Here is a 13,588-nt window from a genome sequence, read left to right on the forward strand (position 1 = left end):
GTTACTAACTTTGTCATTTCATTCCGTGTGGAACAGGTGGATCTATCAAAGTTTATTCTTTGTAAATGTCTGTTAATGTTCTTTTTTAAGAAAGCTGGCTCTGTGACGAAAACAGTGAGTCAAAAGGCATTAAAATCTGAACGGAGCTGATCTGAACAGAATCAGGTACTAATTCGATCTGAATTACTATACGAGTTCCCTTCCGTGAGAATACGTCATCAGTGTGCATACAATATTTTATATAGTATTATAGTACGTACCTGCTGGGAGAACCCACAGAAGAACTGATACAGGAACTGAGGGAAGATGAAGCATACATTCTGGAAAGATTTAAGAGGAGAAAACAAACAACAAACGGAGAAATTGATAAGCTTGTGACAAGTACGAGTGAAGCGATTTGAAGAGTCTAAAAATGCCACTATCTACACATTTCTGTTTATGCACAGACTGTGCGCTATAAGCTCACTGAGTGGGCCGCAAAGAGCTGGCCTGCCAAAAGGAAAAAATGAATCAGTTGGCAGGCCGCTGCTTTCTGTGGAAGCCGCCCACGCCGATCATCACGGCCGTGAATCCAGGAGAATGTTGCAGCAGGGATTCAAGAATCCAGTAATCTGTCAGTGTAGCCGCACAATCTGGGTCTTTATAACCGAGTGCTTCACTGGGAATTACGATAAAGTGATTAAAATGTGTGAGCCACTGGAGTACGCAAGGCGCCCCCCCCCCACCCATCTGGTACCTTGTAGAAGAAGTACTGAACGAGCTCTGCAATTCGGATGTAGTAGTAGTGGCCGTGAACAAGTAGCATCTTCTTCAGGTGTTTAAACTTTGGGATGGCATAGTCGCTGTTCCTTGCTGCCTGTCGGCCTTCTTTACCCATGATGCCTGAGGGAAAGGAAAGAATAACAGTGTTCAAAAATCACTATTATATATTTTTCTTTCCAAATATTGGACATTCTACTGATTGTTTTACTCTCAAATTTCAAAATCAGTACTGCTTTAAACCAAAAAAGTGGATGGACAGTTTAGCTTATTTGGCGCTAATAATTGTGGCGCTAAAATGAACTCACCAATGCCAACATGCGCTTCCAAGATCATGCTGACATCGTTGGCTCCATCGCCAATGGCAAGAGTTATGGGGTGTTCCTTTGACGCTTTAATCAGCTTCACAATCTGCAGAAACACATCTCGGTCAGTACCACTGCGACGGCGCTATTGACGAAGGTTCCGAGTCTATTTGTAAAAAAGGAAACTTCTGTCACCTGTGCTTTCTGCAGTGGCGCCATGCGACAGCAGAGCACAGCGCTACAGTTGCGACAGATCTCTAAAAAGATCTCTCTGTAGTTGCCGTGGCCAGCGCCGTCCTGGTTGGCCTTCAACACTGCAGAGAGAGTGGCCCCGTCGATAATCAGACCGAAGTCGAGGCAGTCTACTGACAACCTGGCGGAACATACCAGAGACTGATCAACAGGGAGATTTATCTACCAGCTGTCCACACGTCAAGTGCACATACACCATAGATTGCGACTATGTGCTTCCAGTGTATCAGTACATGCTGCAGATACATTATCTCATACCCAGAAATAGAGCGTTGTCTGAGAACGGTCCGGTTTAACTCAAACAGAACGTCGTGTAGACTCTGCTCCTCGGTGCGTTTTTTGGTCAGCTCCAGGATCTGCGTGCTGCGACGGAACAGCTTGCTGGCATAGCAGGTAGCCGCCGCCGTCTCCATCTTGTCCCCCGTCAGGACCCAAACCTTCATCCCAGCCTTATGCAGTGACTCGATGGTGTCCGCGGCTTTCTCCTGGAGCCTGCGCATCAATAAGTCAATAGGTGTTTCAGCATCCACTGGCGTAGGTTGAAGCATCCGTCAAAGCTTTAATCAATCCTTTACCAACTGGTGATAACTTATCAATGCATGACCACCCCTCTCCCTGCCCATCAGCAGTTTATCTATTAGGAAATTAAACTGTCACTCAGCTGATCAATCAGTTAGGGTCAATACCTAAGTCTACCTATCATAAAATCAAACGGTGGAGAATAAAACAGAAGAAGAAACAAAAGGCATGGAAGTATTTATAGCAAGTCACCTATCAGAGCTAAAAGAACAGACCTTTTTTGCACTCATGAGTCATAACAATCCTTCGAAGACAGCTTAATGATTCATTAATCTTCCCTTCTGTCCCCCTGCTGCTGCACTGCTTTTAAATCTTTCCCTTCTTCTCTCTCTCTCTCTCTCTCTCTCTCTCTCTCTCTCTCTCCTCATCGACCCACCTGTCCTCCACGGCTGTAGCTCCCAAAAGGACAAAATCCCTCTCGATGACGTCATAGGCCTGCGCCAGCCTCTGCTCCCTGTCCTGCAGGGCCAGCTTGGCTTCATTCAAGTGATGACACGCTTCCTCATACTCGGACGCTGACAACCGTCGATAGGCGACGCACAGAGTCCGCAGCCCCTCCTGGTGTTGCAGTGGAGAGAGAGAGAGAGAGAGAGAGAGAGAGAGAGAGAGTGATGGAGATTAATAGATTTGTGACTTCTAATGCAACAGATGCCAGGTGGTATCATGTGAGTCACGGCTGGTTTGTTTGATCAATGGCAGCTTTGGAAGAACAATACTAATACTTTTATTGCTATTTGGATTTTTACCATTTTGCTGAGACTGAGCAGCATTTGTATTCATTTGTAGTTGCGTTTGTGTCCATCAGGGCAATGCAAGTTCAGTATTCAATCCGTGTTTACTTCTTTTCTAAGGGAAATGCCTGGCTCTTCAACTGCTCTACTATCTCCACCAAGTAGATGGAAATGTCGGCTGCCAATATGTTTGGTGCTGGAAAAGAAAAGTGGTGTGGAAGCTACTCTGAAAACTGGGTTGATTAGGACGGCAATGTAGTGTTGGTGTAAAACCAAAACAAAGAGCTCAAAGATGCTAAAATGCATCTAAAACGCTGAGGCCCAGTTTCATGAAGCATGTTGCCCCTTTCTCCTTACATAAATGTAATTTAATTAAGATTAATTAATTAAGAGACATTTTAGCCTGATTTAAAAAAAAATAATAATAATAACTTAAAATGTCCCCTTTGTAATCGCTCTGTTTTGCTAAATCTAATTGTTATTGTAAGTGTCTTTTTGAAACATTATTTATGAAATCTGACATAACCTGAACGTCAATTAAAGCAACACCAACCTAACACATGCTGGCCAAACTACTGTGCACTTACCACGGCGTTCTGCTCCACCCGGGCTTTCACTTGCTCCACCTTTCCAGACACCACCCGTGGAAAAATAGACGAGTCTGCACCCTTGCAGAACAGCAGGTACTCTCCTGAGAGCCCACAAACATGCACACAAACCACAGGGATTATAAGCAAACTGTAAGTTTTTTTATTATTATTATTTAAACGCAGCTCGGGGCTGTGAGGCCGTCTTACCTGAGCTCGACTTGACGATGACGCTCATTCTCCTCCTGACAGAGTCAAAGTTCAGTACGTGAAGCAGCTCAAACCTGAAGGAGGGACAGCGTTAGCACGTGAGACATCAGCTTTTTTAATATACAGTGCGTATATTGACATTCTCAAACGTTCCCCTTGCTCCTTTTACTAAGGACCTTTCTTCCGACTTTTTGAGTACCACTTCTTATAAAGTGCAAAAACAGCAAGAGTAAGAATGCTCCAGAACCTTCGCCTTTCCATTACCTCTAAAATGCACCCTCCCTCCCCTCCTCTGCACCCCTGCTTCCTTAAAATAGCTCTATTGACAGGCCACTGCAGAGAGTGATGGAGAGAGAGAGAGGGCGGTTACACGAACACATCCTACAGATGAAAAACATTTAGACACTTCCCACAAATCCCCTCTCTATTGGAATCTTGCTGGCTTCCACTCTTACCCGATCAGCTGGAGTCCTTAGATACGATCGAGCGGTTTCTAAAAACAACTCCTCTGCCCACTCCTTAGTGGTTTGTGGGGTTTTTTTTTTTTGTGTAACCTTGCTGAACATAAAACACAAGCTGAAGGCCGTTCCCCCTCAGTCAGCTGATGTATTACCACATCTCCATCAAGTGACTGACTCCTTTTATGTCCTGTGGCGTAAACACAAGAGACACTTAGTGGACTAACCTTTCAATCTCATCATCTTTGTTGAGGATCTCCATGTAGTTGTCTTTCAGCCTCAGATAGGTGTAGCCCAGCCTGGCAACAAGAGACAATAAGGATACAATAAAATACACATATACGTACGAGACCAGCTGTGAAAGCAATACATGAGAGTGATCCTGTGATGGTGCATATTTGATTGAGTTACATGTGTCTACTGCCAGACTGAAAATAGCTCTCCGTCATTAAAAAGGCTCTGTGTTACTTCAAGTCCTAGCAAAGAAAACAAGTAAATACAATCAAGGGAGTCTGCGTTGAGTCGTTTTAAAGCTAATTAGAGGCCCCATTTGGAAGTTTTCCACCAGGAATGTTTCAATGTTACTGGCGAACTATTAGTACGACCACACTGTATTGTAGGAAATGCTGAGCCAATTAATTTTTTTTGTGTCGGAGACCCTGTGATTTTTTTTTATTTTTTATTTTTTTGCCAGCGACAGCACCCCAGCTGTGCCAGCACTGTGCTCTGATTGTAATCAATGAAAAGGGCTGTGTTTGTGACACAGAACTAATGGCAGTCTGAACCCGGGCATAACCGGACTGAATTAAAGAACCCCAGTTTCGCCGTCGACTGCCGGGACACATTTTAATGTGCACTCGCTTGCCGTCACGTTGGATTTAAAATCAAACAATGAGCATGAGGTGGATCTTTGGTTTTTGAGGGCACTCATACCTTTCTAATTAAATAGTGTAGTAACATTTTTTCTTGCAATCTATCCTAATTATAGGAAACCAGAAAATATAACGAGTTCTTTTATGGAGTGTTGTTGGACTGGCTAAGTCAGCAAATGAAGCAAAAAGCGAAAGAGCTGGCACATTAGCTTTTGGTAAAATGTGTGGGTGAGATTTCATTTCAGTGATTGATTGCAAAATATTTCAATCAAATATTAAATGTGGAAAATGGGAGAATACGACATTAAAGAACGAGTCTTATATCATTGTAAACACCTTCAAATTGACATAGAAAGTCAGCCCTTGAGTCTGAGAGCAACGTCAACAAAACTAAAGATTCACTGCTTTATAATTCTGGGGCTGCAAAGTAGTCTTGCTAATTGAGTGTCTTGGTGCGTTCACCTTTTCATTCCTTCCACCAAAGCAACCTCATCCGGTGACGAAGAGATGTAGAAGGAGGTGGGCCTGCCCTGGTGGATGCCTCTCTTGATGCCGTCCACCGTCTCCTCCTCCTTCACCTGCACCGTGTGGCACAGACACAACGCCCGGAAAAACAGATCCTCGTGTTCCTACAGACGCAGAAACATAGCTTTTTTATTTCTTAGTTAAGATCAAAGGTCACAACAGAAACAAAACTGAACTAATCTTTTTGGACATGATTGATTCAATAAAGTCGCTGCTCTGGTGTCTTTGTACAACCTTTCTCAAAAAACGTCCTTTCTGCACATTTAAGTTTTGGCAGGGAGCGCTCTTATCTCTGTCTCTAGTCATCTCAGGTGGCGTCTGCTGCACATGCTGACGACACAATTTTTATTTTATTAAATGTAAACTAATCTTTGTTGCCACTGACTTAAATGCAGTCTCATCACTTATCTGCATGCCAGAGGAAAAATCAAACACTCATAGTTGGCTTCACAAAGAAAAAGTTTCCATGAACTGGATATACAATACACTGATCTGCCACAACATTAAAACCAGGAGAAGTGAATAACATTGACCATCTTGTGACAATACAACCTGGCATTCATGTGGATGTTACTTAGACATGTAGCACCCACCTAGACCAGACCAGGCACCCCCACCCCATAGCAATGAGACTCCTTGATGGCAGCAGACATCCCCAGCAGGATGCAGCCTGACACAGGGACTCAAAAAACATGAAGAACACCACAAGGTGTTGACCTGGCCTCCAAATTCACTAGATCCCAAACTGATCTAGTATCTGTGTAATGATCCAACGAGGCCCCTCCCCTCAACCCATAGGACCCAAAGGTCCCCACTAACAACATTATGTTGACAGACACCACAGGACACCCTCAGAAGGACCATGCCCATTCAATGATGAGTCAGAACCGTTTTGAAGGCACCAGGGAGCCCTACACAATATTAGGAAGGTGGTTTTAATGTTCTGTGCTCTGCATCTTATTTGTGGTTCCAACTCAGGATGTTTTTATAAGATTTGGGTTTAATTTGTAAAACACACACACACTTACTCTCCTGTATCCTCCAGGTGAAGAATCAATCATGTCTATACTGGAGGCAGCGCTGAGGATTTGGCCGTTGCAGATTGCATGCGGGATGTAGACGTTCCCATCGACGCAGCACTCGATAAACTCCATGTTGTTCTCAGTCAGAGTGCCTGTCTTATCAGTAAACACATACTCCACCTGGGAGAGAGGAGGAGGAACAGCAAGTGAGGGCATGTCTACACAATGTACACATTCAGATAATGTAACCAAATATCTCTATGTGTGTGTGTGTGCTGATATACCTGTCCCAGCTCTTCATTCAGGTCAGAGGTGTTCACCTGGGCACCCTCTCCCAGCTCTTCGTCAAACATATCCTCGTCCCAGGTGATGAAATAGGAGCCGAGGAATTTCTGCATTTCCACCGTTACGTACATAGACACTGGGATGATGTAGTTAAACAAGACCATGAAGGCCAGGAAGTCTGTGAAGGCTCGGATCACCTGAAGTAGGGAGAAAGAAAAACAACAGATATGCAGTTTTAAAGGATGAACTGGTTGGCACAATTTAGTTTTTTAACGTAGGGGATAATGAACGCACCACATGGCGCTGGCGCTCGTTCTCCGTCCGGTGGTTGTACCAGGGTTCATCCCGGTCTGGAGACCACTGCCAGGCGTATTTCAGAACAGTGTTGATCACCGCTTTACTGATCAAGATGCACAAGTACACTATCAGGAAGGCATTCATCGACCTGCAGAGATAAGAGTTGGGATCATGTTTTGGGAAATGAACCAAAGAAAAAACTCTAAATCATTCAGCAAGAGGATATTAGTCATACTTTTCTACAGCAGAGCGCTTCTGAGATTTCGACTGGTAATTCAGTGCCATCTTTGTCTCCATGCCAGTGTAGACTGCAACCCCTGTAGGGAGAGAAACAGAGCTATAGTGACAAATATTACTTCATATCAGCCTTCCTTAACACCAATAACTGTCCAGAAACACTGAGCAGACTGAATCTATATGGTACTACCATAAATATGTTGTGTGTTCTTCAGTGTGGCTCCTCTAAGGAGCAAGTTCTCAGCCCCAAGTGGTCTGCAAGAATGGATGAAATTCAGGAATTGTTTATTTAATAATCAAAGTAATAATTAATCTGAGGAACAAAAAGTGTGCTCTGCAAAAGAAAGGTAAGACTGAAAACTAAACAAGATGCTTTCAAAAACAGCAACTCCACAAACAAAGCACACCCACCTTGCCACAGGCTCTTCTTTGTCCTTGTAAATATTGATGCGTCCCACAAATCTGGACAAAGTCACAACAAAATCAAATCAAAACGTACGCAGCAATAGGGTTAGAGCTTGTTACAAGCTCTGCGTATGAAGATGCATCAGTGAGCACGTGTCAGACTCACTTGTAGAGGTCAGGCTGTGGTTGTTCACATTCAATAGTGGCATGTAGCGAATCCACCTCCTGCTCTGTTCTAAAGGCCATGGTATCTGGTACAGCATAATAGGTCTGAGACAGAAAGGTTGGAGGAAGGGGGAAGAAGAAGAAGACAACAGAGGAAAATGTCACCCACAGCCGCTAATGAGAACAGGGTTCATTTGACGCCTTAGCCTCAGCAGGTTTTCTAAATGTCTGGGAGAAAAGGGAAGGGAGCGAGATGAGCTGTAATGGAGTGCTCCCCGGGGTCAGCAGGGGACACATGCTGGGACGGTGAGCAGCACATGAGGTGGGGTGGGGTGGGGGTGGGGGGGTCGACCTGAGGGCTTGTGTGAGGAGGGTGGGCTGAGTGCTCTACGCTACGATGGGAGTGTGTGCCTGTGTGCTCGGCCATGCGTACGGTGGCGTGAGTGACACCAAAGAACATCAGAGGAAAAGTGAAATACAGGCGTGACGGTGTGTGTGTGTGTGTGTGTGTGTGTGTGTGTGTGTGTGTGTGTGTGTGTCACCTACATCATTATGCTTTTGTGAGTGAGGGCGTGTCTTTCATTACTGAATTAATTAATCTGCTGATTGTTTTTTTATTCATCATTGTCAGAGGTAGTGAATATTACTAGCGGTTGACATTTTATATTCAACTTTAATGTTATATTTACCATATGCAGTTTTAATATTACAGTTATATCATATGCATTATGTACTTTTCATGTCATTTCATGTGCAAACTGAATCCCACCCTTATGACAAATCAGTTTGCAGGTCAGTCTGTCTTATCCCCTTCTGGGAAAAGAGAACAAATGCAATCTTGGAAAGGAACACTGGCTTCACTGGTAGACAAAGCTGAACACAGCTCCTAAGCCACCTGTCTTTCTCTGCAGGGAGGGGTATGAGAGATGGAATGCACAACTCCTCATTGCAGCTCTTTTTCTGTCTTTGGAAGGCATGAGTGCTGCATGTTTATGTAAGGATTACAGCCATAAATATCTCCGACACCGAAGACATTCCCCCTCTTGAATTGGCTTTTACAGACATTTCCACCACCTTAATAACAGTTCCGAATGAGATTTACAATTATATTTGACAACTAAGCCAAAGAAATAGCACATCTGAAGCTGAATCCAAGACATCTTCTGTATTTTTGCTTTACAGGCGCACCCAAATTACTATTTATCAACGTAGTATTATTGTTAAATGAATAAAAAAAACTACAAATACAGCCTGTTTCCAACCTGTAATTTAAAGCTCTCACACTGTAAATCGGTTAGATATGAATGAGGACACTGTAAAAGCTGTAAAAGCTATGTTTTATATGAGAAAAATACAAGCTGGGTGAACAAGATAGCACATTTCAAGTGTGACCATGGCTAATTTTCCCTATTCCGTAGATTTTCCGTAAATAATACATCATTTTTTTGTGACAGGGCGCCAGTGTTGTTTTCTTTTGTTGCTACTGAAGCATTAAAAGTATTCCCAGCAATACTATTATTCTACTGTATTACATAACCCGTGTTTTTTTTCTGTGAGTAGGCCCACATTGTTTGCTTTCAAGCCTGGATCTCACATTGCATAAGACGGCCTTAAATCTAGCTGATTAATATCTTAGACTTTTTACGATCAAGGTGTTTTAAGCCATCGAAGATGGAAGTCAAGTTAAAAACCTTGTGACTAGACTCCCCGTCCAAGCTGGTGGTGGTGACATAGCAGGTCCCATCATAGCGGCTGGAGGAGAGGAGGATGAGGTCGCAGGGGAAAGTCTCGTCCTCCCTCACCATGACGATGTCCCCCACCTGACCGGAGAGAGCAGACACCCCATAGTGGCTTTCACATCAATAATAAATGAGAAGGCTTTTTTTTTTTTTTTTTTTTTTGTTCATATGAACACAGAGAGTAAAAGACAACCAGACAGACCTGCGGGTAATCATCTGCTCATCCTTTACCATTCCTTTTTTTTTTTTTTTTTTTTCTCCAAAGGATTGAGAAGTTGCATAACGGATTATGCGAGGAGAGCAGCTTAAACTCTGATAAATCCCATCTCCACGGTGACCATACACATGACACACGCTCTCTGATTTTGCATGATTAATGTATTCATCATTATTCCTGCTCCCAATTCGCAGTCTAATCCCCTTCTTTGATCTACGGCGACGAGAAACCTTGGTACAAAAAAAAAAAAAAAACACTGGAAGAAAGAGGGACAGATGGCGAGAACGGCTGAAAGAAGGATGAGAGGAAGAAGGAAAGGACAGCAACGGTGATAGACAAAGCAAGACAAAGATAAAAAGGGTTTTTTTGGTTTTTGGTGCGTGTGGATGTCGAACGGCTTTCTCAGCCAATGAAAAACGGGGAAAACTACTGCATAAACTACATCGCTCTGCAGCCGTTAAGACTTGGCAGCCGTACTGAAGCTATATTCTGATCTGACCCTCAACATCCCACACAAGCCCTGCGCAGTCAACAACAAACGCAGACGCAGCAGAAATTAGATGTACCGGCACCCACTACATACTTGCCTACACAACGGTAAAATAAGACTGAAAAACAGTATACGGTATCTACGCAGTGACATAGGAGGCGACGAGGAAATCTGACACTGTTTTCATTCACGCTTTGATGATACAGGATATATTTCTGCTGAGAAGAAAACCGGCTAAGTGATGCTGGTTCATGGTTTTTCGCAGAAAGACATTCAGCTCCAGGAAAAACTGTAAATGAAACCACAACTAAACTCATGAGTGTCTCATTTCGTCTACTCCATAACTGGTTTACCATTCGTGCTGCTATTGTTCTACACACCGATCAGGCATAACTTGATGGCAGCAGCCATCCCCAGCAGGATGCAGCCTGACACAGGCACACACACAAAAACAGTTTAGGAACAACTAAAAAAAACATGAAGAACAGCACAAGGTGTTGACCTGGCCTCCAAATTCACTAGACCCAAACTGATCAAGTATCTGTGGGATGATCCACAGAGGCCCCTCCCCTCAACCCACAGGACCCAAAGGACCCCACTAACAACATCCTGTTACCAGACACCACAGAACACCCTCAGAAGGAACATGTCCATTCTCTGATGAGTCACTGTTTTGGAGGCACAAGGGAGACCTACACAATATTAGGAAGGTGGTCATAATGTTCATAATGCAATCTGTCTTTTTTTGACATGTACAGTATATTGCCTTTACGATACCATAAAAAAATTAAATCCAAGAAGTAGTAGTCGGTGGTGGGGAGTTGGGGGTTTATTAGGAACATCTGCAGGTGGAACCTGAATCTCACAAAACTACGGTATATACCAGATTTAGATTGTTATTCTGTGTGACAGATTTTCCATCGTTAACCAAAAACTACTCAGAATACGTAAATGAGCCACAACTTGCTGAGTGACATGTTCCCTCGGGACAATAAACACGGGCATGAACTGTGGTGTCTTTAGAGTCGACTCCACGTCCATAGTCCCCAACACATGCAACATTTACTACAGCTTCAGTGATGTATGTTAAAACTGCAGTACGGAGATGCTTCACAAGATTATCTTCAAACTCTTTTTTTTCTTTGCTTGATTTGGTGACAGGTGGCCATGTGACCTTTAAAAAGCATTTCAGCTATAAATGACACACACACTGACCACAGGGCAGTAAACACACCTCGGGCAGCTCATCTGTCAGAAATTAAAAATAAAGAGGAATTTAGATTTCTGCGAAGCCAAAAAACACGGGCTGAGTGGATTCCTCAATTCACACTTTAATAAAGACGACTTAAAGTAACAGTTTGAGACTTTTATTTAAATAAATGTCACTTGTCAAAGTCGTAATCTATCACAGAATAAGGCATTGAACACAATGATGACCGAGCCTTTTACCAGCTGATGAATATGTCTGGGTATAAATACAGACTGCTAAATTAAGTGGTTGTCACTGGGTTCAGAGATTGCTGATAACAGAACATTTCCTTCTGCTGCAGCCTAACACTGAACACGTTTTAGTGGCAAAACACAAATGGACTTTTATTACGAAGCAGTCACAGGAACCGCAGATGCGTTTAGTCAGCATTATGTTAAAACTGCATTGCCATTTTTTGATAGTGGATCAGTTTGCAGAGAGTAATGGAACAAGAAGAAGAGGAAGCAGCCACAGTGAGCTATTATGTGAAGAGCTGCCGGGGACAGGCTGCAAACATTCAACTTCTGTGCGAAGTAATTCCTTTCACGGCACCCTGCTCATTACAGACTTGTCTTTAGCTACACACAGAATGGCTGGCAGTGGCTGCACATGTCACCAAATCAACTGGGATTGAAATGTTTTGACTGAAACTTCACGATACTATGATCAAATGTCCAAAATACAGGAAATCCTGCGAGTCAAGCTGAACTTGACGTGAGAAAGACAAACTTGAGCCAGTAACAATACAAAACAACTAATGATAAACCGCAGCCATGACGAGGATCAACACTGGGTTTAAAATAATTTTCAAGAGGCAGACTGAGCCAACCCTGCCTAGTGATCTGCTGTTGCATCAGAATGACATAAGACAACACCGGGGTATGATGCCAGGAATATCCTAACTCATGAAATACATCAACCCTGCTCACCTTCCAAGGGACTCTTATGTGGTGCGCCAGGGGGACAGCCAACTACATTTTCAGGGCAATTAATTGGCGGGGAAGAAAAAAAAGGGTAAAGAGAGGCAGAAAGAAAGAAAGAAAGAAAGTGAGAGGGAGCTGCAGAGAGGAAGGGAGGGCGCGAGCGACAGTTATAGAGAAAGTGAGCTATGCAGCACTACGGCAGTGTTGCTTTTTGGCCTCAGGTGCTACACTGCTCTAATGAGGCCATTCTTACCCGTAGCTTGTGACTTTGCGTCCTCACCACCTTCCCCTGCTGCACCACGTCCACCGGACACTCGTTTATGGAGCAGTCAGCCTTGTGTCTGAGCCAGTCCTCGTAGCCCTGAGAGAGATACGGCAAGAGAGGCACAGAAAACAAGAGTGTAAGGGAAAAGGACAAGAAAGTGTTGGACGGCAGCGGGGCGAAACAGAGAATATGGATTATTGTGCGGAGAGAATTGGGGCCAGAGTAGAGCGCAAGACCAAAAAAAAAAAAAAGAGGGAGAGAGGTGAAAGTCAAGCTGTAATTAATTAGCATTGTGCTCCCGAAGCTTAGTGACCTGTTCCCTGGATTTCTACCCAACATGTCATGTTTCAGATTTATGCACCGGTAAAGCTCAGGCTTCCTCAGCCAGAAGAGCTCGATCTATCACTGATAGTGCCCTATCCCTCAGTACCGCGACACAGCAGAGAGGGGATGCATCTTCCAGGGGCGCGGGATCCTCAGCTCGAGTGATTAACAGAGGAGACCATTCATTATCATATTTCCCACATCACCAGACATATTCAATGGCATGTCCCCTCGCTGGGAGAGGAATGTGTATATACAGATAATAGAGCAGCTGATTGGTAGTGTGTGTTTGTGTGTGTGTGTGTGTGTGTGTGTGTGTGTGTGTGTGTGTGTGTGTGTGAGTGTGTGTGTGTGTGCTGGGAGTTCTCGTGCGAAGTGGATCGCTGTGGGCAATATTTCCCGGAAACGTGAGCGTGTTTGTGTGTGTCCTACCTGTTTTATGGCGGTGACAGTGATAACAAAGAAGAGGGGCAGGCCGCTGGTGACTGGGCTGGTGGGGGTGTCGATGATAAGCTGCAAGAGAGACAGAGAGGGAGAGAGAGAGAGAAAGAGAGAGAGAGGAACAGCAGGAGGAGGATGTAGAGTATGGGGGAGGGTGGAGAGGGGAGAGGATGCCAAGTATGCTCAGTTTGGAAGTGCAGCAGGGGAAAAGGCTTCAGAAAATAAGGAATCAAACATGAGTCTAGCACACT

At 44.0% G+C, this 13,588-nt stretch overlaps 1 protein-coding gene across 1 annotated transcript in view; it reads right to left on the minus strand.

Annotated features, from left to right (window-relative positions):
• The window catches only part of LOC311487751 (phospholipid-transporting ATPase IH-like), a gene marked incomplete at both ends in the record, with an annotated part of 30,551 nt that overhangs the window by 6,970 nt on the left and 9,993 nt on the right, over positions 1-13,588 (minus strand). Inside the window, 20 exons of the mRNA XM_084544115.1 lie at positions 261-320; positions 737-882; positions 1,068-1,170; positions 1,260-1,437; positions 1,575-1,808; positions 2,272-2,453; positions 3,214-3,317; positions 3,424-3,497; positions 4,109-4,180; positions 5,216-5,382; positions 6,307-6,480; positions 6,585-6,782; positions 6,880-7,030; positions 7,118-7,199; positions 7,310-7,374; positions 7,531-7,581; positions 7,691-7,794; positions 9,381-9,509; positions 12,561-12,668; positions 13,329-13,409. Coding sequence (XP_084400241.1) covers positions 261-320; positions 737-882; positions 1,068-1,170; positions 1,260-1,437; positions 1,575-1,808; positions 2,272-2,453; positions 3,214-3,317; positions 3,424-3,497; positions 4,109-4,180; positions 5,216-5,382; positions 6,307-6,480; positions 6,585-6,782; positions 6,880-7,030; positions 7,118-7,199; positions 7,310-7,374; positions 7,531-7,581; positions 7,691-7,794; positions 9,381-9,509; positions 12,561-12,668; positions 13,329-13,409 — 2,463 coding nt within the window. The remainder of the gene's footprint in view (positions 1-260; positions 321-736; positions 883-1,067; positions 1,171-1,259; positions 1,438-1,574; positions 1,809-2,271; positions 2,454-3,213; positions 3,318-3,423; positions 3,498-4,108; positions 4,181-5,215; positions 5,383-6,306; positions 6,481-6,584; positions 6,783-6,879; positions 7,031-7,117; positions 7,200-7,309; positions 7,375-7,530; positions 7,582-7,690; positions 7,795-9,380; positions 9,510-12,560; positions 12,669-13,328; positions 13,410-13,588) is intronic.

The sequence above is a fragment of the Chelon labrosus genome (assembly GCF_963514085.1).
Source record: "Chelon labrosus genome assembly, chromosome: 5".
Classification (NCBI taxonomy): domain Eukaryota; kingdom Metazoa; phylum Chordata; class Actinopteri; order Mugiliformes; family Mugilidae; genus Chelon; species Chelon labrosus.